The sequence below is a fragment of the Corapipo altera genome, unplaced genomic scaffold (assembly GCF_003945725.1).
Source record: "Corapipo altera isolate COAL_440 unplaced genomic scaffold, ASM394572v1 65, whole genome shotgun sequence".
NCBI classification, from domain to species: domain Eukaryota; kingdom Metazoa; phylum Chordata; class Aves; order Passeriformes; family Pipridae; genus Corapipo; species Corapipo altera.
The window spans coordinates 5,597,584-5,618,407 of NW_020884891.1; the positions used below are offsets into that span (position 1 = coordinate 5,597,584).

At 44.8% G+C, this 20,824-nt stretch overlaps 2 protein-coding genes across 11 annotated transcripts in view; one reads left to right on the forward strand and one right to left on the reverse strand.

Annotated features, from left to right (window-relative positions):
* Positions 1–8,044, forward strand: part of MAP7D3 (MAP7 domain containing 3) — a 45,361-nt gene extending 37,317 nt beyond the window's left edge. For 7 of the 9 annotated variants that reach the window (XM_027645153.1, XM_027645158.1, XM_027645157.1 and 4 more), the window contains 6 exons: positions 706–886; positions 2,010–2,114; positions 2,356–2,409; positions 3,174–3,267; positions 3,655–3,853; positions 4,975–8,044. In XM_027645153.1, the coding sequence (XP_027500954.1) occupies positions 706–886; positions 2,010–2,114; positions 2,356–2,409; positions 3,174–3,267; positions 3,655–3,853; positions 4,975–5,284 (943 nt within the window). In that variant the 3' untranslated portion in view covers positions 5,285–8,044. The remainder of the gene's footprint in view (positions 1–705; positions 887–2,009; positions 2,115–2,355; positions 2,410–3,173; positions 3,268–3,654; positions 3,854–4,974) is intronic. The other 2 variants (XM_027645154.1, XM_027645155.1) reach the window with 2 other exon arrangements.
* Positions 8,045–8,857: 813 nt separating this feature from the next.
* Positions 8,858–20,392, reverse strand: FHL1 (four and a half LIM domains 1). 2 transcript variants are annotated; one of them, XM_027645163.1, is made up of 6 exons: positions 20,263–20,392; positions 12,907–13,091; positions 12,031–12,208; positions 11,369–11,538; positions 10,624–10,810; positions 8,858–9,860 (listed from the first exon to the last, which is right to left on the reverse strand). In XM_027645163.1, the coding sequence occupies exons 1-6, from the start codon at positions 20,282–20,284 to the stop codon at positions 9,703–9,705; spliced, it is 900 nt and encodes a 299-aa protein (XP_027500964.1). In that variant the 5' UTR covers positions 20,285–20,392; the 3' UTR covers positions 8,858–9,702. The 2 variants fall into 2 exon arrangements, with proteins under 2 accessions (XP_027500964.1, XP_027500965.1); XM_027645164.1 differs by having other exon boundaries at positions 8,858–9,857; positions 20,263–20,390.
* Between the last annotated feature and the right edge of the window lie 432 nt (positions 20,393–20,824).

Genomic DNA, 20,824 nt, shown 5'->3' on the forward strand with positions numbered 1-20,824 from the left:
TCAGTAACGTGGCAGGCAAGTAACTCAAAGTGTTAAATCAGTGTGCATTTAGTTCACCACATAGAAGTTGTTAAAAATAAATTGCTAAGTTAGTGCTGAATAACTTTATTCCAGGTCAGGAGTCACCTGTCTGTGCCTCTGTGAACACAGTGGAATATCAGATTTTATCTGTTTTCTGGTTATGGATGTAAAGCTGTCAGAAACTTTAATATAATCTGTTTTAGGTGTTTTATCAGAAATATGTCATCAGATCTGCTGTGTATGTCTACATGAGCTGGCAGTGTACACCTCCAGTGTACCTCTGGAATTCAGGCTATAGAAGAAAGAGTTTTTTAGGAAATCCCACTAAATTTATGTTTGACAGTGATTAAAATCTTCATTCATGTTATGGTTGCAGATGGTGTTTATTACATGGTTGTTGCTTAATCCCATTCTCAATCAAACATTCCATTATTGGAACAACCTGCCTTGGCCTTGACTTAATCAGCAAGGAACATATACTCACAGATAGTTTCTTCCAAGTTATTCTGATTTTTCCTTTGACTAGTATGGATGGTGACAAATCCCCACCAGAAAGTGCCTTTATGCAGTAATTTTGTGACTGGATTATTTAGAACTTCCATGCTTTCCTGCTCTGTCTCACGTGCATGCACACTTTTAAAGAAATAAATACCCAGTCAGTAACCTGTATCTTGGAAACACCAGAATCAGAGAGGAAGAGATGGCCAAGAGAGCAACTGAGGAAAAAGCACGACGGGAAGAGGAGCTCCAGAAGCAGGAGGAAGAGAAGAGACTGTTCTATGAAGAACAGCAAAGACAGGCTGAGGAGGAGAGGATCCGCCGGGAGCAGGAAGAGCAGGAAAAACTCGCAGAGCTTCAGCACCAGGTCTGTGGGCTCCAGCTGTGTTACTGGTACAAGCTGCTGCCTTGTTTTTCGTGTTTTTTTGTTTCTTTCACGTAACGGTTTTGACAGGTCTCTGTCAGGAATGGCGTAAAGCAGAGTTCATCCTGTCTGAGATGGATTTGAGAGTGTCTGCAGGTTCATTCCTTCCCCTGGTCTATGTGATTTTTTAAAATTTTTTTCCCCAGCGTTTGGTAAATCCGATTGTGGGCAGGAGCAGCTATTCTGGAAATTTTTTTTGGCCGTCAAGGAGGCATCATTTTGCATACATAAAATATCTGTACTGAACCCACTTTACCAGCTTACTGCTGTGAGTTACAAGGAGGTGGTCTGTCTGGAAAGTCATCTGGCTTGCTCTGATTCCTTTAAAAGAAAGATTGGTAGTATTTCCAAGTCTGCTTTTCCTGTTGCTAAATAGTCTTCCACAGCAAGTATCCATGTACCATTACAAAGGCATCCTTTGAACTGAAGGGAGCTGTTCTGCAAAAAGTGGACTTTCCTTAAATTAGATTAATTCTGAAAGCTAAGGCAGTTTTACAATGAAATTTTGTGTTTAAAGTGCTGTATCTTATGGATAGCATTGCAATGTGTCTGAACACTTCTCTATAAGCTTGTTTAAGTTTATGACAATTATTCAGAGTGTTAACTATGTTTCTATCTTCTTTCCAGTCATACTGGAAAAGATTTTACAGTGTAGAAGGAACAGAAGATGTTCTGCACCAAGTGTCTTGGTAGCAATACCTGACTGCCAAGATTTTTGAGTTAATCTTGACACATTCAGAATTTAATTGCTGTCTTGTTACTTTATAAATTATCCTTCTTAGACAAATGTTCGTCCTGAAATATAGTTTGAGCTCTGAGTAGCTCAACATTCAGAACATTTGCATTATATCAGTATAGCTGACGTTCAGTTTCTGAATGTCATAGTAGTATATATTTCATGTCAGTAGCTGGGTAATGGGATTTAGCTACAATGTGTGGTCATATTAAGTAGTGATTGTCTGATGTGCCTGTCTGTGTTGAACCAGAATCTCTGTAACAGCTCTGCTTTTGACTCTTGGGAATGACCTGTGCACTGGGTGCTCTCCTCTTTTTGTTTTATTTTCAGAGAGAAGAAGCTGAAGCAAAAGCTCAAGAAGAGGCTGAAAGACAGCGACAGGAAAGAGAGAGAATTATGCAGCAAAATATGCAGGAAAGGCTTGAAAGAAAAAAGGTAGACTGTTTTGAATTCTAAGCCTAAAATAGTGGTTGGGATGTTAAACTGAACAGACAAACAGTTTCTGATGCATTTAAATAGAAGTAGTGTGGTTTTTTTTAAAAAAGCAAACTCTGGCTTCTGGGCTTTAAAAACAATGAATAAAGTATTAAATTAATGAAATATGAAAATATGATTGAAAATTTAAACCAGAATGCTGAAATATAAAGCTCTGCAAATATTTTCTGTGTTTTAACAGAGAATTGAAGAAATAATGAAAAGAACACGAAAATCGGATCAAAGCGAATCCAAGGTACTTTTTTGTTTGGATCCATACAATAGCAGAATAGGCCTTTCCTTGAGAAGGCTTTACCTTGTATCCTGTCTTTCTCTGTTATCCTTACACAGACTGGCTTCCGTGTGAAGTACAAAGTTGTGGTGCACCAGAATAATTTCCAATAGCTTTCCATTGCACACACTCTTCTGCTCTGCTTGTTCTGACAAAAAGTCTTGGATGTATTTTTGTTCAAGGCCTACAATGTGATCTGTTATTATCACTTGCAGATTGGTTTAAAAAAAACCCACTGGTTAGTAGGGCTTTTTTTTTCAATTGTATACATTCTGCCAGCGTTGTTTTTCCCTAGAAAATTTACATTCCTGGCATCATCTGTTCACTTAAAGCAAATCTTGGATGCCCCTTGGATTGCTGGATGTATTTTTGTTAATGCAGTGAGGTTTGTGGTCACTTGTGCTTTTTGGGGGGAATAGTTGTTCCTGTCTGAATATTCAAAGATCTAAGTCTTGGTATAGCTGAAAATCAATAAAAATTTAGCACACACCTTGGAGAAATGAGGGAAAAAGGAACTCAGGAATAATAGGTAGGAGGTGGAAGTGGGTCCCACAGGCTCTGGCTCAGTAGAACATATATTGCTGGGTGAGCTGGTTGTCTTGTGAGCCTTTGGACTTGTGTGGCCTCACTGCTGGGCACAGAATTGTCCTGTGTGGGAACTGTGATTGAGCCATTTGTGAAATGCTGGAGGGTAGGGAGCTATTCCTAGTAACACTCTGGCAATTCAGTTGCAGAATGAAGGGAAATCTGCCTCAGAGGTGATGGAGGGAGAGGATATTGAAGAAGAGGAAGAGTTGGGTCTTGAGAAGACTGATCAACCAGGTAAGGAAACTGTGGATGAGTCAGGTCTGAGTAGCAATGAGTCTCTCAGTGATGTTTAAGCTTTGTTGAAAAGGTCGCTCACATTACAGCACTGTGGTGGTCTGAGACACCAGTCCCAGAAATGCCAGGGAGACTCTCTGCTTGGACAGAGAAACAGTCAAAATTATTTGAGAATGAAATGGAGGCAATTTTCAATTTACAAGTGGATTTTTAAAGATGGAAAACGAGTTTCATGTTGTTATGGGCAGCTTATCTATAGAGAAATGAACCGATTGAAGCCCAGTGCCCTGAGTTTTAGCTAGGAAAGGTCATTTTGACACTTCTAACCATTCTGTTACTGAAGCTCTCCTTTTTAATTTATTTCTTGTTTTTTTCCCCCATTTTCAGGAAAGCTAAATGGCATTGACTTGCTCCAGGAAGTCAAGAGGGAAGCAGAGGGTTGTTTAGAGGCTGCACAGAGCTTGATCTCTGCAGAATCTGAGGAACAAGATGAGTCAGAGTTGAAGGCCAGTGAAGTGTTCATGAATGGAAGTGACTTGAAAAGTGATGAGGGGTCTCTTTCTGTTAGTGAACTAAAGGATTCCAGGTGAGTTTGTGTAGGCAGCTGCTTTACTGTCAGAGCAGTTACCCCTCACACAAAAAATGTCTCTCTACATTTAAAATAAATTTAGTGCTGTCTGTAGCTTTGCCTCAAATCTTGCACCCCGCTGGCTTTGTGGTGTCTCTGTGCCTTGCTCCAGACATGTGGTGTGTGTGTGCTGTCAGTTCAGTGCCTCACACAGAACAGTTAGCTCAGGATAATTGTTTGTTTAGATGGCACCATGCTAACAGTACTGGCTTTGCTGAGAAGTGAGACACAGCCAGTGTTACAACATGGCAGTGTTACTTGTAAAGAGTGGCATTGGCTTGAAATCTTCTCCGTTGAAATGGCTTGTGGTTCTTCTCGTTAACAAAACATTAAACAAGAAGGAGGGGAGATAACACTGAAAAGGAAGAATAACTTACAGGAAAGCTCTAGAACAACGTTATGCTGAAACACCAGATACAACACAAAAGCCTCCCTTGGTGAGGAATGGTTTTTGTGGTATTTCAGATTTTATCTTTTTGAACATAAAGCATTTCTGTCAGCTGCTGGAAAATCTGTCCTCTGATGCTTGTTCCATTTGCTCATCTAAATGCTAATGATTTAGAAATGACATTGTGAACGCTTTTTTAAAGTGATGATAAATTAATCTCATTCCTCCAGTGATGGAGTATAAAGACATTTTTGTGATTCTTCAAAGAATGAATGAAAATTGATCAATGATTTGGGTTTAGATTTTGAATCTTTTAAATATTTCTGGTCTTCTGAGGCTTAGTTTTGTGCCTGAAAAGTCACAGCTGGAGAAAAAAAAGGAGAAATGCACACTACTAAAATTGGGATTTAATGGTTCAGGGCTTTAAACTTGTTGCTTTCTTATATCAAATTTCTGCAGCCAGACCTTACCTGAGAGCTGTTAGTACAGTAAAAAGTTGGTATGTGTTGGTGAGTTGTTCCTCTTGGAGGGGACATCCTGTGTGGCAGCTGGAGGAGCTTGTCTGGAAATGCCCTTCAGGACATTCAGTGCTTTGCAGAGTTTTCAGTCTACTAATTGTTTGGCCTGGAATAAATCTAAAGGTTAAATGTGCAGAAATTGTAATACAAGTGTCCTTTTTTTTTTTTCCTAGCCATCCTGCAAAAGAAGTGGTTATCGATGACTCAGTGAAATCAGGTGTTAATGAAGCTGATCATACAATTGGACTTATTCAGAATCTTAATGGAAAATCTGGTTCATGGACTTTTGAGGAGTTCATTGACGTTGGAGTACATTCCAAGTCAACCAAACTGAGCTCGGACAGCATCTCTGCTGGTAACTGTAATCAAAACTTGAATGATGCTGCTACAATACCTCCTAGTCCCAAATTGGCTTTTGAGGAAGATGGTGCAGTGAATTCATTGACCAAACCTATAGATGCTTCATCAGGTAATCCAAGCTGACCTCCCTGTCTGTCTCTTCCTCTGCCTAGGCAATTAACTTCCTTGCATTTTGCTCTCTTTGCCTTAACTACAGCTTCTTATTTTCAAGGCACTTTTTCCAATGTGTAGACCAGAGGGAAAGCTCTTTCTTTAGTGCTAGTAACTTGAATTCTGTCAAAAGGAGTCACCAATCAATGCCTTTTTAGGGACTTGCTAAGGCCCCACATTAAGGCTCTTCCAAAGACACAGCTGAGCCCTTGTGAAGCTCCAGTATCTCCTACCAGCACTGAAACTCATCTGTTGTACTTTAAGCTTCTTCTGAGATATCTTAAATGGCACATGTTACTTTTGAAGATACTAACAGTTTAAAAGGTGTCTGATGTAACTCTACAGGCAAGACCTTTCCACTCCTAGGCATGTTCTGTAACTTTTTGATGCTGACCTGCGTGGTCTTACAAGGTGTCCTCAAACTCTAGCAAGGTATTAGCTGTAGAATAGTGTTTCACTTCACTGAGGCAGGTAGCACCAACCTGAAGTTCCACAGACAGTTGTGTTACATTTTTGAGAGGAGTAATAAAGCTGTACACACACAAAATTCTCTGAATTTCCTGAAAGAAGCAGGGCTGCATCTCAAGCCCCATGTACTTGGGAAGGCAAACCTTCATGCAGTACAGCCTAGTGTGTCAGAGAGGCTTCAGGAAGGTAGTTTATGTAACACAGACTAGACTTCCCTGGTGTTGGAGCTAAACCCCAAATGGTCATATTCACAGCAGGAGATCTCTTTCCAGGAGATAAATGACTGTGTGATCAGTGAAATGAATGGTAGTGGAAGAAATGAGCCTTGCTATCCACATTTTCTTTCAGTGATGTGTAGCACTTTGTTTGATTAAAGTGTAGCACTTTTCTAGACTGAACTGTTTCCTGAGTCTCCTCTGTCACTCTGCGTCTTGTGAGTTTTAGTCCCGTGAGCACAACCTGATCGAGGCCTCCCTCATGGCCAAAACTAACTGGGCCATGGGAATAGACAGATTTAATGTGATTCTGCTGATCACATTTTGTTGTGAGCAAAATCATTAACTTTTTAGCAAAGAAAATGTTGCCTTCTAATTTTGACCTTGAAAATGTTTAGACTTAATATGGTTTAAGAATTCTGTATATAACTTTGAAAACTAACATTCCTGTAAAAAGAAAGAAAACCCTACTGTGCTGGTTTTGGACCATAAGTGTCTGAGTGGTTCTGTGCTCACTCCTGGATGTAGACTCTGACAGTGATGACGGATGCATGTGGCATACACACAGTTATGATGGTTACATGTTTTCTTCTCTTTGCTCTTTGGACAGAACTGTGAACACTAGAGACCTGGAAATAATCTGATTGATTGCACTTCAGTAATCCAGTGTTTTCTCAAGTACCGAAGGCCTTGTTTTGAAAAGCTGCTTGTTTACCTTTATCCATCTTCAACTTTGCAAAAAACACCAGGGGAGGGATGAAAAAGTTCTAATTTGCACCTTGAAACATTTCAGGGAAACTGTTGTGCTGATGTTCTTTTTCCATTCGTTTAGCTTATTGTTAGATAAGGTTTCCTAGTTCAAATATCCCTTGTTTCCCTTTTACAGGCTTTACAGTAACCTGTTTGAGTCTTTTGGTTTTTTTATTTCCATATCAGTATCATGTACAAGAGAAGGCTACTGGAGGCTCCCCTCTTAGCTGCAGACTTTGCATATTTCTAAAATGGCCCTTGATTAAATAAAAGACTCATTCAGTGTGTGTTAAAGCTGAACTCCCTTTGTAATGTCTAGAAAAATGTTGTTGCTTGTTAGTTCATGTGCTATTTAAAAATGCAGAATTGACTATCTTCAGTTTTGAATGGAGAAGAAAAATTCCTTATCTAACTTAAAAATTTTGACAGTTTCAAAATCTGGTGTTGTACCATCACTAATATGTTTTAATCTATTGGCAAACATCAAAACATTTTACAGCATGTGCACTAATATATTGCAAATATGTCAAGTCCCTAGATATGTCTGTCGGTGCAGTTTAATGTGTCATGCTTTTAAAAAATGTTTTCCTTTTGATTTACTTATTTATCTACACTTATGGAAGTATTATTTTATTGTGTACATAACAGTATTAGACCACTGAAGTCATGTTTTGTTCATGTTCATTATTCTGTGTGTATCAGTTCCAGCTTTGTAACAATGGCTGCAAGTTGCATATATATTTTCCCTCCCCTAAAGCCTGCATTAAATAATCTATTTAACCTGAACTTGCCTGCTTTTTACAGCATGAAAGATTAATGAAGCATCTTCTGAAAATTGCTACTAAAAGTAATAATGCAGCCTTGTTCTGATGTCTCCTGTAAAGATAGACTGGATAGGTGGTTACTTTAAAGAATAGCTGTCTCAAATTTCTACAAACCACTGGCTGATCCTCCAATTCCAGTGATTCATCCAAATGGCAGCTGTTTGCAGTAGGTAAATGGAAATGGTTTTGCTGGAACTACACCTGTTCTTTCCTCAACACCACAGTTGCAACAGAAGCCCTCAGCCCTCTCCCTCTTGCTGTTCAGAAATGCCATAGAACTGTTTTAGACTTTTAGAGCAGTGCCTTAGGTAAAAGGAAAACTGTATTTTTGTATGATAGCTGTTTCGTTCTGGCAGAGACAATCATTCTAACAAAGATGCCAGTATTTTCTTCTGTGCTGATATTTGTTGAATGGTCTGATACAGCTCTGTGTAAATATGTGTGCACTGTTAAATAAACTTTGCAGTTGAACAATGCTTTATTTTGTAATGCTAAACATGACCTTACTAGGCCTCTCCAACCCCTTGCCCTGCTGACCTGCCTTGAGATGCACCCTGGTGCTGCTCTAACTACTCCCAAGTGCACATTCCCAAACTAGAGGCCTCTTTAGCAGTTGCATCTGTGTGGGTGGGAGGGTATTTGCACTAACACCTTCAGCTCTTGCTGTGTTTGTACATGCTCATATGTATGATGGCGTGTTTGTAACTCTTGAATTCTTTAACCTGCTTTTCCCTGTCAGCCTTTGCTTTTCCCTTGCAGCACCAGGATCTCTGTGTTCGAAGGGTGAGTCCAGCAGTGCTCTGTGGCCACAGTGGGGCAGTGCCCAGCAAGAATACAGCAAGATGCTGCCTTTTCTTTTTCTTGCAAGGCGAGGGTTCTTTGTTGGTAGATGAAAAGGAATGGCTGGAGCAGCATCCAATTGATAAAATATTTCTGTATTTCAGTACTGTGGAAAAAAACCCCACCAACCTTAAACCAGTGTTAAGGTTGCTGAAGGGTTGTGGATCTGTGCACGAACAGTGGCTGTACATATGTTCTCCAAAGGGCTTTTTCACACAGGCTGTTCCTGGCAGATGGTCTGGTGTCAGTAATATATTAAAAAAATTAATTAGTTTATGGAAATTGTTGCTTTGGTCCTCAGATATTTAAGGGTGCAGTGACAGCACAGCTGACTCTTTACTTTGCCAGTATCAGTGTATGAGACTTGGTTTCAGTAGCTCAGCCTTAAGATGTGTCAATCATGTAAGATGGCAAAATGAAAAAGAAAAAACTTTTGCAGACTGTAGAACTCCAAGCAGGCACTAGTCTTACTTTTATTCAATCACAAAACATACACTGATAGGATAGGAGAGCTATCGTTGTCTGAGCTATTTTTAAGGCACTTGTAAATGCATGTGCATGTTTTAGGTGAAAGATTTACTGCTTGTTAATGGATTAATAATTGTACATAGACAGCCTTGTTTAAACAATGATATAAAAAAAGCTGATGAGCAAAACTTTTGGACAAACCATGCGGAAATCAAGACTAAAACAAGTTTATGGAACCTTAACCAAGCTAAATTGCACTGCCAAAACATTGTTGTAAGTAAGATGAAGCCATTCCGTACATGTGCTGCAATTTGGTGGGGTAGGGTAAGCTAAGGTATTTAATGATTATTTATTAATGGTGTAGTGCATGTTGTGTACCTGTACTTGTAAAAGCATAATAATGAATCCCTCTGATCCCAGGTGCAATCTTTGCATCTCTTTGTATCCCAGGTTCATCCCTTGTCAAACCCTCTTCACTTAAGTGCCAAGCTTAAACATATACCAGACAAGTTTAAAACTAGATTTGTTTTAGTTAAGCCACACACAGATGATGTAGTGTGTGGATCTCTAATGCTAAATCTAACAACAGCATTTCAAGCTTTTACACTAAGAGTTACTTGGAAACAAGGTTAGATTTTTGCAAGGCTACATGCTCTTGTACTGCAGGAGCTTCAAAAGTCAAACCCAGTATATCGAGGCTAATTTAGTTCTTACACTAAAATGGAAACAGATAAAATTCTCAACATGCAAAAACCTGCTCCTTTACCAGGACTGTTTGGGAAAGCAGGGCTTTAAAATCCATCTTACAGCACTTGCTGTCTGCTCATTACAGTCGTTTGGGACACTCAGCACAGTAAATTTTTCCATTATGGCAAACAAAGCGCTTGTTGGCCAGACCACGGGCACACTTTGTGCATTTGAAACAATAATCGTGCCAGGATTCATCCTCGTAGTTAACCACACTGGTTCCTCTTCCAAATCCTGCTAGGAGAGAACACAATTATAGGACGGCGATAGTAGCTTTGCCTTGGCTGGGTCAGCCCACCAAGCAGCAGATCCCCTTCTTATTCCCTCCTGTGCTTCTCTAGGCTAGCAGGCCACAGTGTGTGCCTCAAAATCCAGTCAAAGTAGCAAATGAAGCACGTTTTTTGATGCATCTTTTGACGTTTCTTGTAGAAACAGGTAGCTTAGCATAAGGGTTGCATGGCTTGTCTCTGCAATAAGCTTTTTCCCTTGGATCCTTGCTCCAAGAAGCAGTCAAGCTGAAGGAAAGATGTAGAGCAAGGACAGGACTTATGGTCTCAGATCCTGGCTCTAAAATGCAGAATGGAATATGAGTCTCATAGGACTGGCAGGACAGTGCCCACTTTTCAAGGCTGAGCTCTGTAATCCAGTAACTGTTAAATGTAAAATACGTCAGCAGCGAAGCAAATATCACTCTGGGACAGTAGAATGCTTTAGACTTAAGGGTCCCAAACTAGGATACAGGTGGGAACACTTGTAGCTGGGGGAGTTTTGAAGGAGGTAAATTTGAGGCATGCAAAGGGTGAAGAGCTCAGTTACTGGCTCGAACTCCATCCAGCAAGAACACATGTCTTGGAGTCAGATCACTTGTAAATTGCTGTAGTTGAGCTTGGGTTACTAGACCTGCTCTGATGTTACCCGCCTCTGGGCTCCGTGGCTTTTGGGGGTCACTGTTCTGACCTTAAGCACCCACTGCCCTCGAGCTGCATTTAACCCAACATACCTGTAATAGGATTCTTGCAGCCAGCACACTTCTTGGCCACACACTCCTTGTAGCATTCAACACAGTAAAAGTCATCCTCCACAGGTGTGAAGCGCTTCCCGCCCAGTGGCTTCTTGCAGTTGGAGCAAATGAAACACTCGGAATGCCAAGGCTTTTCCTGGTAAGTGAGGCCTCCAGAAGTGATGGGCTGGGAAGCAAAGAGCAGAGGTGTGGTTTAGAAGCAGTAGGGAAGAAGAGAGGCGACACAGACATGGGGTGGAGGGAAGGAAGGCTTTGTCATGGAGAGGAACTCATCAGAAGTTTGCATCAAAATTAAATTGTGCAGCTCACTTGAGTATCTCTAGCCCAAAGTCCTGTGTACCTGGCACTTTCACAATAGTTTCTTTTACCTGCAGTAACTGCAATTCTACACTGACCAGTTGCAAAAGTTGTAAAACATTCACTTCTTGAATACACAGGATCTACTAGAGAGCTTAAGTTATCCTCAGAGCAAGTGCAAGACTGGTGCCCACTTGGTTTCTGCACTGTTGCCGTCAGATAACCCGACAGACCCTGCCCAGATCCCATATTGTGCAGGAACCATCAGCTCTTCTATTCCACCAGCTGCTGGCACCAGTATCTCAAGGACATAACATGAGCCTTGGTATAGCTTCAGCATGGTCTGTCTCTGGCTTACTCTCCCAGCTTCCAAAAGACACACAAGAGCTGGTTCTGGCAGCTCCCTTTGCAAAGGGGAAGGACTTACGTTCTTGCATTTAGCGCAGGTCTTGGCAAACTTGTGCTCATGGCAGGAGACACAGTAGAATTCATCACCCTTGGGGAAGAAGCTCCCGGATCCAATCACTTGCCTGCACTGGCTGCAGGTGAAGCAATCCTTATGCCAGACCATCTTCTTGTACTCAACATTTTGGTCTCCTGCAACAGATAGAAATAACTTGTTATGTGGGATTTTGGGCCTGTGGCAAACCCTCACCCTGTGCAGTGTAACTGATCTGTGGGCAAGAACTGTCCATACTTAACACTCACGATTCAGTTGGAATGTAAACAAGAGAAAAGCTGTTAATTTCTGTATCTGATTTTAGCCAGGGGCTGCTAGATTTTCTTAAAATATTTGTCAGACCAGGTGCCCGAGCCTCTGAATAGCTTGATTTAGAGAGCAAAGCTTTTGGTAGAAATGGTTTAAGACTAACTATTAATTATCACATGAGGGTTAACTGCAAAGAAGCCTTTCAGTACTTGAATAAAATGGACAGGTGAAAGCAACAGTCAAAACTTACACTATTTTGTGATTCTGTCTTCCACTGTGATGCCCATACCCATAACTGCAGCCTCACAGCTTGATAATTCCCCCTGGTTATGCCCTGGAGCAGAATGTGGCCCTTGTACCCCTCTCACTGGCACCAGTACCTGCAATAATGGGCTTAAAGCAGCCCTTACACCTGGGTGCATCCTCAGTAGCAGTGCAGTTGCTGCACCAGACCTTGTTGTTCTCCCGGAGCATGAAGGGCTCGTTGACCAGGGATGTGTAGCACTTGAAGCAGCGGAAGCAATTATCGTGCCAGTAACGGTTCTTGAAATGCAGCTCCTGGAACAAACAGAAAGGGAGCGATAAGCTTTTCTCTGTCACTGAGCAGCCCTAAAGCCAAGCATCTGGCTCATCAGCCTGGGCAGTCAAGGATAGATTCCTTGTCCTAAGCACTGTCTGATTCTGTGGGTGGAGCTGCAGCTCCTCTGCAAGCAGTCAAGGGAAGGACATTTAACCAGACTCACTGACACAATCACAATCACTTTTGAGGGTGGCAGAGGTTGCTTCAAACCAACAGCTTTGAGATTTGAAGTTCTGCAAGTGTGTGCTTCTCAGGTTGTCACACTCCCTCTAGTCCAGGTGTACATTATTACTACCATCAACACGAAGTAAGAAACATCTGACAAACTGACAACATCAGACCCTGAGTTCCCCAGTGCTTTGCCCAGATTAGTTTTTGTAGGTCCTGTGCAGGTTACCTGCAGTTCTCTCTTCAGGGCAACTCAGCATTTGCAGCAGTCCATGTTGCTGAATCTAGAACCTGAAATTAGCTGCTGTGCCACAGCAGCCCACCATGAGCATCCCCTCTGCACTTCCCAGTGTCACTGGCTCTTTGCCAAGGAGCACATGGCCCACCAGCCACAGCACCCACAAAGAACTTGTTTTCACACGGTAGCTCACAAACAAGACCAGAGCCATCAAGACAAGCAGGAGGGTTCATCAGCATCTGCCTGTTCTCATCATCCATCAGCACTCACCTTGGAGTCAGCTCCAATGGGTTTCTTGCACTCGGTGCAGGTGTTGGCACAGAACTTCTCGAAGCACTTGACGCAGCAGTGCCTGCCCTCCTTCTGCACATACTTCTTCCCGTGCAGGGGGTCCCGGCAGTAGTGGCAGTCAAAGCGCTCTGACATGGTGCCCACGGTGTAACTGCTGCCAGGCCCTGCAAGGGGACACAGGATGAGGGAATGGAACTGCAGCCCTGACAACTGCTCCAGCTTCTTGGGGCTGTGCAAATCAGGAGGAGGATGGCTCAGCAGTGAGCATGTGGTGGTGTCACACTCCTTGAGAGCTTGCTGGTAGAGAAAGCAGCCCCAGTGGCAGCACTGTTAAGGCAATTTTTCTATGATGCAGCTCAGGCAGTTAGAAAACACAACACCTCTCTGCCACCTGCGCTGGCATTTTCCCAGTGTCTCCAGGGTCTAGGTTAGGCTAATGAACCATCATACTCAGGGAGGCTGAGTGCCTTCCTCAGCTGGGCAGGAGAGAGAAAATACAAAAGGCTCCTGGGTTGGAATAAGGAGAGGGAGAGATCACTCAGCAATTACTGTCATGGGCAAAACAGAACTGAGTTGGGGAAAGTAGCTTAATCAATCTTCAAAACACTTTCCTCCTGCCACTTCCCTTCTTCTCAAGCTCAACTTAAATCCTGATTCCTCTACAATCTCCCTCCAGCAGCTCAGAGGGATGGGGAAGGGGGACAATGATCAGTTCATCACAGTTTGTCTGCCCCTCCTTCCTTCTCATACTCTCCCTGCTCCTGCGTGGGGTCCCTCCAGCAGGAGACAGTTTTCCATGAACTTCTCCAACTTGAAGCATTGCCATGGGCTGCAGTTCCTCACAAACTGCTCTAGCATGTGTCCCTTCCACAGGGTGCAGTCCTTCAGAAACAGGCTGCTCACTCAGGGAGCACAGCTGCTGTTGAGTCCCACACCAGCCTTTCCCCATCACATTCTTAACAGGAAGGACACTAGACTGTTGTATTTACATATTTCACATCAAGCAAGGGTAATGACACCTAATCACTCCCCGAGAGTCCCTTAGTTCATTACTGCAGGCCTCAGCGAGGTCCTGGCTGAGGCACTACATCAGTTGTGTGCAGAAATCACCACCAAACAAGTAGAGCGGAATAGTTTCCATGTTTCCAGCCTGAACCCTCAGCCAGCTGCAGCCCTCCAAGGCCTTTTGTGCTGGATAGTTGTGCAGCTTCCAGCTGCCTCTTTTCACCAGGCTTTCAGATATAAAATCATAAGGGAAAAAAAACAAACAGGAAAATATCTCCCTGCATGGAAAGATGCTTCTTCAGTTCATGCCAGCAAGGCTCTGCCAAGGCCCATGGCCAGGGATCCAGCACATCCATGGGTGTGGGGGCTCTTGACCAGAGGATTTTCCACTTTGGCCAGAGGTGCATACTCATGCTTTCTCCCCAGACACCCATCCCATCCTGCACACCCAGCCACAGCCTCCCAGACCACTCCTGCTAAAAGCTCCCTCCATTTCCATACACTCTTCCTCAGCAGAAGTCATCATCACTTGTGTGAGGGGACTGCAAGGGCTCTGGCAGGGTTCGGAGAATCCTGGAGTGGTTTGGGTTTGAAGGGACCTTAAAGATCATCAATTTCCGTGGGCAGGAATGCCACTCACTGGGTCAGGTTGCTCAAAGCCCCATCCAAGCTGGCCTGGAACAATTCCACGGGTGGGGCGTAAGGGTTACACAAGCCTGTGGAGTGGCAGGAAAGGCAGCTCCATCCCAGCTCGTTCTCCCACAGCCCCGGCCCTGCAGAGCCCTGTTTCCCTTCATGGCCAACACCCTGGGACACAGCCCTGAACTTTCTGCACCATCGGCAACCGGATGGGAGTTATGACCATGGTCTGGCAATGGGGGCTGCCAAGAGGAAGCGTCCTCTTTTCCTGATGGAGCAGCAGTGCCAGCACAGAGCAAGGAAGGAGAGGACATGTTCAGGCCATGCGAACTGCTGCTGCCTCCATTGCGTGGCCTCACCTCAGAACACCCACTCAGCCCTGGAGATTTGGGGGCTGCTTTGGTGCCTGTTCCTACAGAGGTCATTGATACAACTGGTGCTCATTTCAGCCATGCTGCTCCAAGCCTCAGCACAGTGTCTGTAAACTGAAATAGGGTTTGGGGGTTTTGGGGCATAGAGAGGGTGTGTCTCTCCTAGCTGTGCCCTCACAGCAAGGAAGGGTCAGCGGGACCCTGTCGGGCTCATCCTCAGCCCCAGGATGCTGTTGGGTCTGCCCTGTTACGCCTTCAGGACCTGTTCATACAGATTTTCATGGACATTTGCCCACCCCAGTAATTCCAGATTCACCACCAACTGCAGGGCCCAACCTCACCGGCTGGGCACACATCCAACCCACCAGGTCCCGACCAGGGCCCAGCCTGGCCCATGAATCCTGGAGACATGGGGAGGCTGCAGCAGAGCTAAAGGCTGAGTTCACACCCTTTTCCTTCCCCTAAAACTTACAGAGGCAGATTGGAGGCTGAGCTGGCAGGAACTGCACTCTATGGGGGAACCAAGGGCTGGAAATGCCGCCTTGCCAAGGCCAGGGGATGTCCATGTCCTGCTGACAACTACCCCAAGATAGTTCAAGCAAATGAAACAAATAAACAGCTGGGAAATATGGAAACTATGTGAGCCACTGCCAGCTCTGCAGAGCTTTAGCAAGCAGGTGGGTTTAATTTGGAAGAAATGCAACTGCATGGAGTCCACAGCAAACATTCCCCATCTCAGGTTTAGGGTTGCCTTCTACCAGAACACATAATCTTAAAAGTATGGCTCAGGGAGTAACATAATCCTATGCTCCCATGTAATGCATCACGCGCTAATGTGAGGCACATTTATCACAGCAGCTTTGGAGTTAGACAAATTCACACTGGGCCTGGCCTGGCTCCTGGAGCTGGGCTGTGCATACAGCCAGACCAGCATCTGCCTGCCTCATGCCACCTCACCGACTAGAAAGCCCCCCTCATACATAGGCATTTACTTCCAGTTTTTCCAGGAGCTTTCTGTCCTCAGCAGTATCATTCCTGATCTAGACCCAGGAAAGGTACCTCTGTCCCCTTGCCTGCAGTGAGGATGCACTGAGCACATTCCCACAGCAAACATGCTGCCTGCTCATGGGCTCTGCTCACCCGGGGTTATGTCCAGAGCCCATGTCAGCCAGACCACCTCCCACAGGAGGAGCCCATCCAGGGGCTGGTGCACAAGAGCCCCAAAAGCCACTAGTGTGTGGCAGAACAGGGCCCCGGGCAAGTTGCAGATGTGCTGGGACCACCGGGTCGTTCTCCCAAAGTGGAGCAAACATTAGTGGACTCTTCAGAGCTCAGCTTCATTTAGTATCCTACAGCTGCTCCCCTCAGACCTCTTATCCCCTCTCACAGAAGGTAAACAGAGCAGATATTTCTTCTGCTCTGTATAAAAATAATTACATCTTCTAAAGCCTCGTTGGCAGCAAGTCATGCTTTTGGAGTTGTTTATCTACTTAATAACCTGTTCACCCTCCAGCCGCACCCGGTCCCCACAGCTTAACTTTCCAGAGTTTTCAGGTATATTAACCCTGGCCTGTCTTTACTGTCTGAAAAATAGGCAAGTCATGAAACTAAGGACACGCTGGGTATATGGAAAAATCATTTCTTCCTTGGAGCCTTTATGTTAGTGCCCACTGTCTTGCTTCCCCATGTAAGTGGTGCAGCAGCTGTTGAGCACACAGTGGAGATTCACAACTGTGGATTAACAACTATGCTACAGCAACACAAAATTTGGGGCTCAGGGTAAGCAGTCATCAAACTAACCACTAGACCCTAAAGCACTGAACCCTTGTGCTTCTTTTCACAGTGCTGTGCTTCAAATAAGATCAATAATGCAGCTGGTTGAGCTTGGGAGTTATTGTAATGCAGTTTCTTTGTCTGTACTTTTACACCAAATTACAGCAACTCCAAGCTAACAGCCTGGTCAAGTGTCTCTTGTTTGGTTCCAGGAGAATAATGTACCCTGAGGACATCTACTAATCCAAACCCCATTTCAGCTTGTCACTGAGGCCACAGAATGGGATTTAGAAAACATAAGAAAAGTACGGACAGACTGGAGGATGTTCTGCTGGAGAGGAGCAGGTGAAAAGAGACAGCACAGGTGGCAGGGGAGAGGGGTACATGCCCATCCTTAAATAGCCTAGAGGACCCCCATTAAGAATAAGAGATAAAGAAAAGCATAGCAATACTTCCAGAAACTAATCCCTCTCTAAGCAAGGTGTCCCTGTCCTACCAGCCCTGGCAGGGTGCTGTCTAAATGTAGCTCCCTGATGGATTTGGCTACAGCTCAAGGGCAGATGGCCAGGCCAGTGGCCTTCTCGAGTATCAGGGTATTTGGCACAAAGATCCACTGGAACACAACCCTAACATTTACCTGACCACAGAGGTGCCAGTTAGCCACTTGTCCCCTGGGAGCATCTTCTGCTTTTCAAAAGCAGCTCCTCAGCCCTTGGACAACCATGACTTCCACCCTCCAGAGATCTCAAACATCTGGGGCCTGTCGGCTGCCACGCACCTCAAGTCATCCTGACACTGTGCGGTGGAGCTGTCGCAGGGCTGTGTCAGGCTCAGTGTCAGGGCTGTCTGCACCCTGCAGCATGGTGAGGTTGGGATGGAGAGGGTACAGACCCAAGAAGTGTCATCCTACAAAAGCTACTGCATTCATACAACCCCTTGCCTCTCCCTGGGTTTGTCTCCCGTCACCCCTGGGCTGGTTCATCCCAGTTCATTATATACCCAGAGCAACATTGCAGTGGTTTGCACAGCAAACAAAACCAAAGCATTCAGCAAAGGGAGCTGAAGCACAGCTGATAAGCAAAGCACTTAGCACAGGATATGTGTTAATGTCTCTGGGGAGTATGTTTAAATGTGATAAACTACCCAGGAAGAACTTGAAGTGTGGTCTCTAAAAACAACAATATAAACTGTACTTATACTTTACAGATTATTCTGTCACTTAAGGAAGAAGATGAGGTTGAAGTTGTTAACCCTGTGCCCTACCCACAGTTGCATACAGAAGAAAAAGAGCAATTGCTTTTTGACTCTCCATCAGTTTTATTTTTCTCAGCAGATTGAGTACACAGCCCCCACACTGCCAGGATTGGCTACACCCGCCTGTTCCAGCTCAGTCCTGGCATCCCCTGCTCTGTCACCTGAGTTACCATTCTCAGCATTCCTCTGTGCAATGTTGCATGGTTTGCTATAAATACCAGGGAAACCCTTAAAGAAAGGGTCCTGTTAATCCGAAATGCAAAGTGACACTCAGGACTGGCACACTGCCTTGGACAGCAAGCGTTTGCAAAGCCAAAGGAAAGAAAGAAGGAAAGAAAACTCTTGCAGGTTATTTTTGCTGGGAGGGCTGGCAGTACTGAGTGGAGAACTCTGCTCTCCCATTGCCAGGCGTGCGACTCTCGTACTCTATAATTCAAAATTTAGCCTGTTGATAAAATGGAAGCTTCTTTATTTAGAACAAGAACAGCTCCGAGTTCCTCAGGCGGTGGCCAAAAACATTCCCTACGGTCCTATTGCCACCATGTCTGAGCACATCCCAATCATTATTAAATCTTCACAGTTCCCCAGGGAAGTAAGGATGTGCTATTTATTAAAAACCACTGCTCCAGCCCTGCAAACACTTCCCCCAGGGATTGCTTTGGCACTCAGTACAGGGCTCAGCTGAGGCTAACAAGGCACAGCTGCCTCAAGTAAGGCTGAGTACTTAGGCAGAGTTTAAGCAGCAAAGTCCAAACCTTTCAAAAGTAACCAAATCAGCTAACACAAGAATCCTGTTCAGTAACTAACTCTGTGGCTGCACTAAGCCTTTGAGATTCTTCAGCTGTGTTCCCAGCTATGCAGAGATCTGCCCCCACCTCAGCAGCTGGATGCCCTTCTCATACCCAGGGAGCCAAATGTGAGCTTCCTCCTGCTATGGAGGAGTCACCTCACCCCCAGAGCAGGCACTATGGTACCCCTGCAACTGTCCCCAGGACTGGGGCTCCCTGTGGAGTGCCAGAGTGGTCACTGTCCTCCAACCACAGCTTCTGCTCAGAAGACACTTCAGCATTCTGTATTACAGCACAACATCAAGTCTGTTGTGCTGTAATACAAGTCCTTGCCCCAGAGAACACCTCCTGAGGAAGGTGAGAAAGAAAACAAAGGTATAGCTGGGAAGATATTGAAAGGACGCTACATTAGACAGTCTTGTGGACTGAAGTTAAAAAATAAGTGTTGTCTTACATCAAATTATAACACAGAAGTCAAATTTTACTCAGAAAGGCACCTTGCATAATGTACATCTTCATCAGACAAGCAAATCCGAAGCAGTTACAGGCTGTGCAAGCAGCCTCGTGCTTATGCCCTGTCCTGGGAGGCTGAGCACGAAGTTGAGCAGTGCTGTGCCTTTCCTCCCCAGTTCTGAGGAGGCTCTATGTTCCCAAGTCTCACAAGCACTCCTGGCTCCCGGTGGGCAGGAGTTCACTTTGGTGCCCATGGCACCTGCACCCCAAATCTCTCCCCAAGCACATCCACCCTTTGATCTCATCAAGAGATGCAATGGCACTGCCATCGTCATTACGCTGTAGGGCTGTAAATGCATGTTGGGCACACACAAAAACAGCTTCTAAGAGTCAGATAGACTTTTAAAAATCCCAAAGAGCTTCCAATTGTCTTCAACTGGAGGGCTAGAGGAGATTAGTTGGGATGGGAAGACACCACACATCTGCATGTCGTGGGGACATGCAAAACATGATCTCAAGGTTCCTGTCAGTGTTAAAGGGAAGGAGAAGTTCACATTTTCCTATCACTGGCAAGTCAGCCTATCTGATGTACAAGACAAACACAGAGAAGGGGGAGTAACCACAAAACCACCAGAGCAGAGCAAACCCTCTGGGATTTACACATGGGCTCCCCTCAGCTCTGGGTTCCCTGCTCACCACAATAAGCTTGCTGTAAGAAGGAGCACTGTTCCCATTGTCACCAAGTCTTATTCAAATAGCAGCTGAGCCCCAGCCTTCCCACAGCAGCACTTACCAGGAGCAAATACAATACCACTTACCATCCAATGCATTTTACAAAATAAATGAGGCCACCATCACCCCCCTGCTCCCAGGACCAGTCCCCCCCCGCTAGTTATCAGTCCATTTGCCATCAGGAGTTACAGCTGCAGATTGCTGAGGCTTCAGACTGAATTCAAAAGAGTTATTTCTCTGGTGCAGGAGACTGTCAGCAAAACCTTCCTCCCCATCTACCAGGCATATTCCCACAACACCTGGCAGCACGTCCACTTTACCTGTGTGCCTGTGGAAAGCCATGACTAAGCAGCCCAAAGTCAGCAGCAGCCCCTCAGGTAATGGAGTTCACAGTCTCTTGGCTGATAAGGAGCTGCCCCATTTGATAACATACATTTAAACGGAGGCTATTAATACGGACAGGACTCCTACCAGATGTCCACTCCCCTCCCCAGAGATCACAACCTTAATCCCCCTGGAAAATTCTTACCATTTTAGGTGATCTGAGGGAGAAGAATAGGATCCTGAGACCTCTAGGTCTCTGTAGGCAACATTCAAATACCTGCCCAGCTACTCAGCACCCAAATTAGTCCCAAAGGCAGAGGGTGCCTCAGGAACTTGACCCCATGCTAGTACTATTTGGCCTTGGCTTTAGAGTGAGATTGTGTCTCAACAGTCCCAAGCTAAATTACAGACCCAATGTTAATGCTGCTGTGCCATTGCTGAAGGGAAGAGGTGGATTTCAGTCCTGTGGGGGCTGAAGGGGCTACAGTCCCAGGAAACAGCAAGAGACTGTCCTTTGGATGTAGGACCATGGAAGGATGTGGGTTGTAGCCCTGGGAA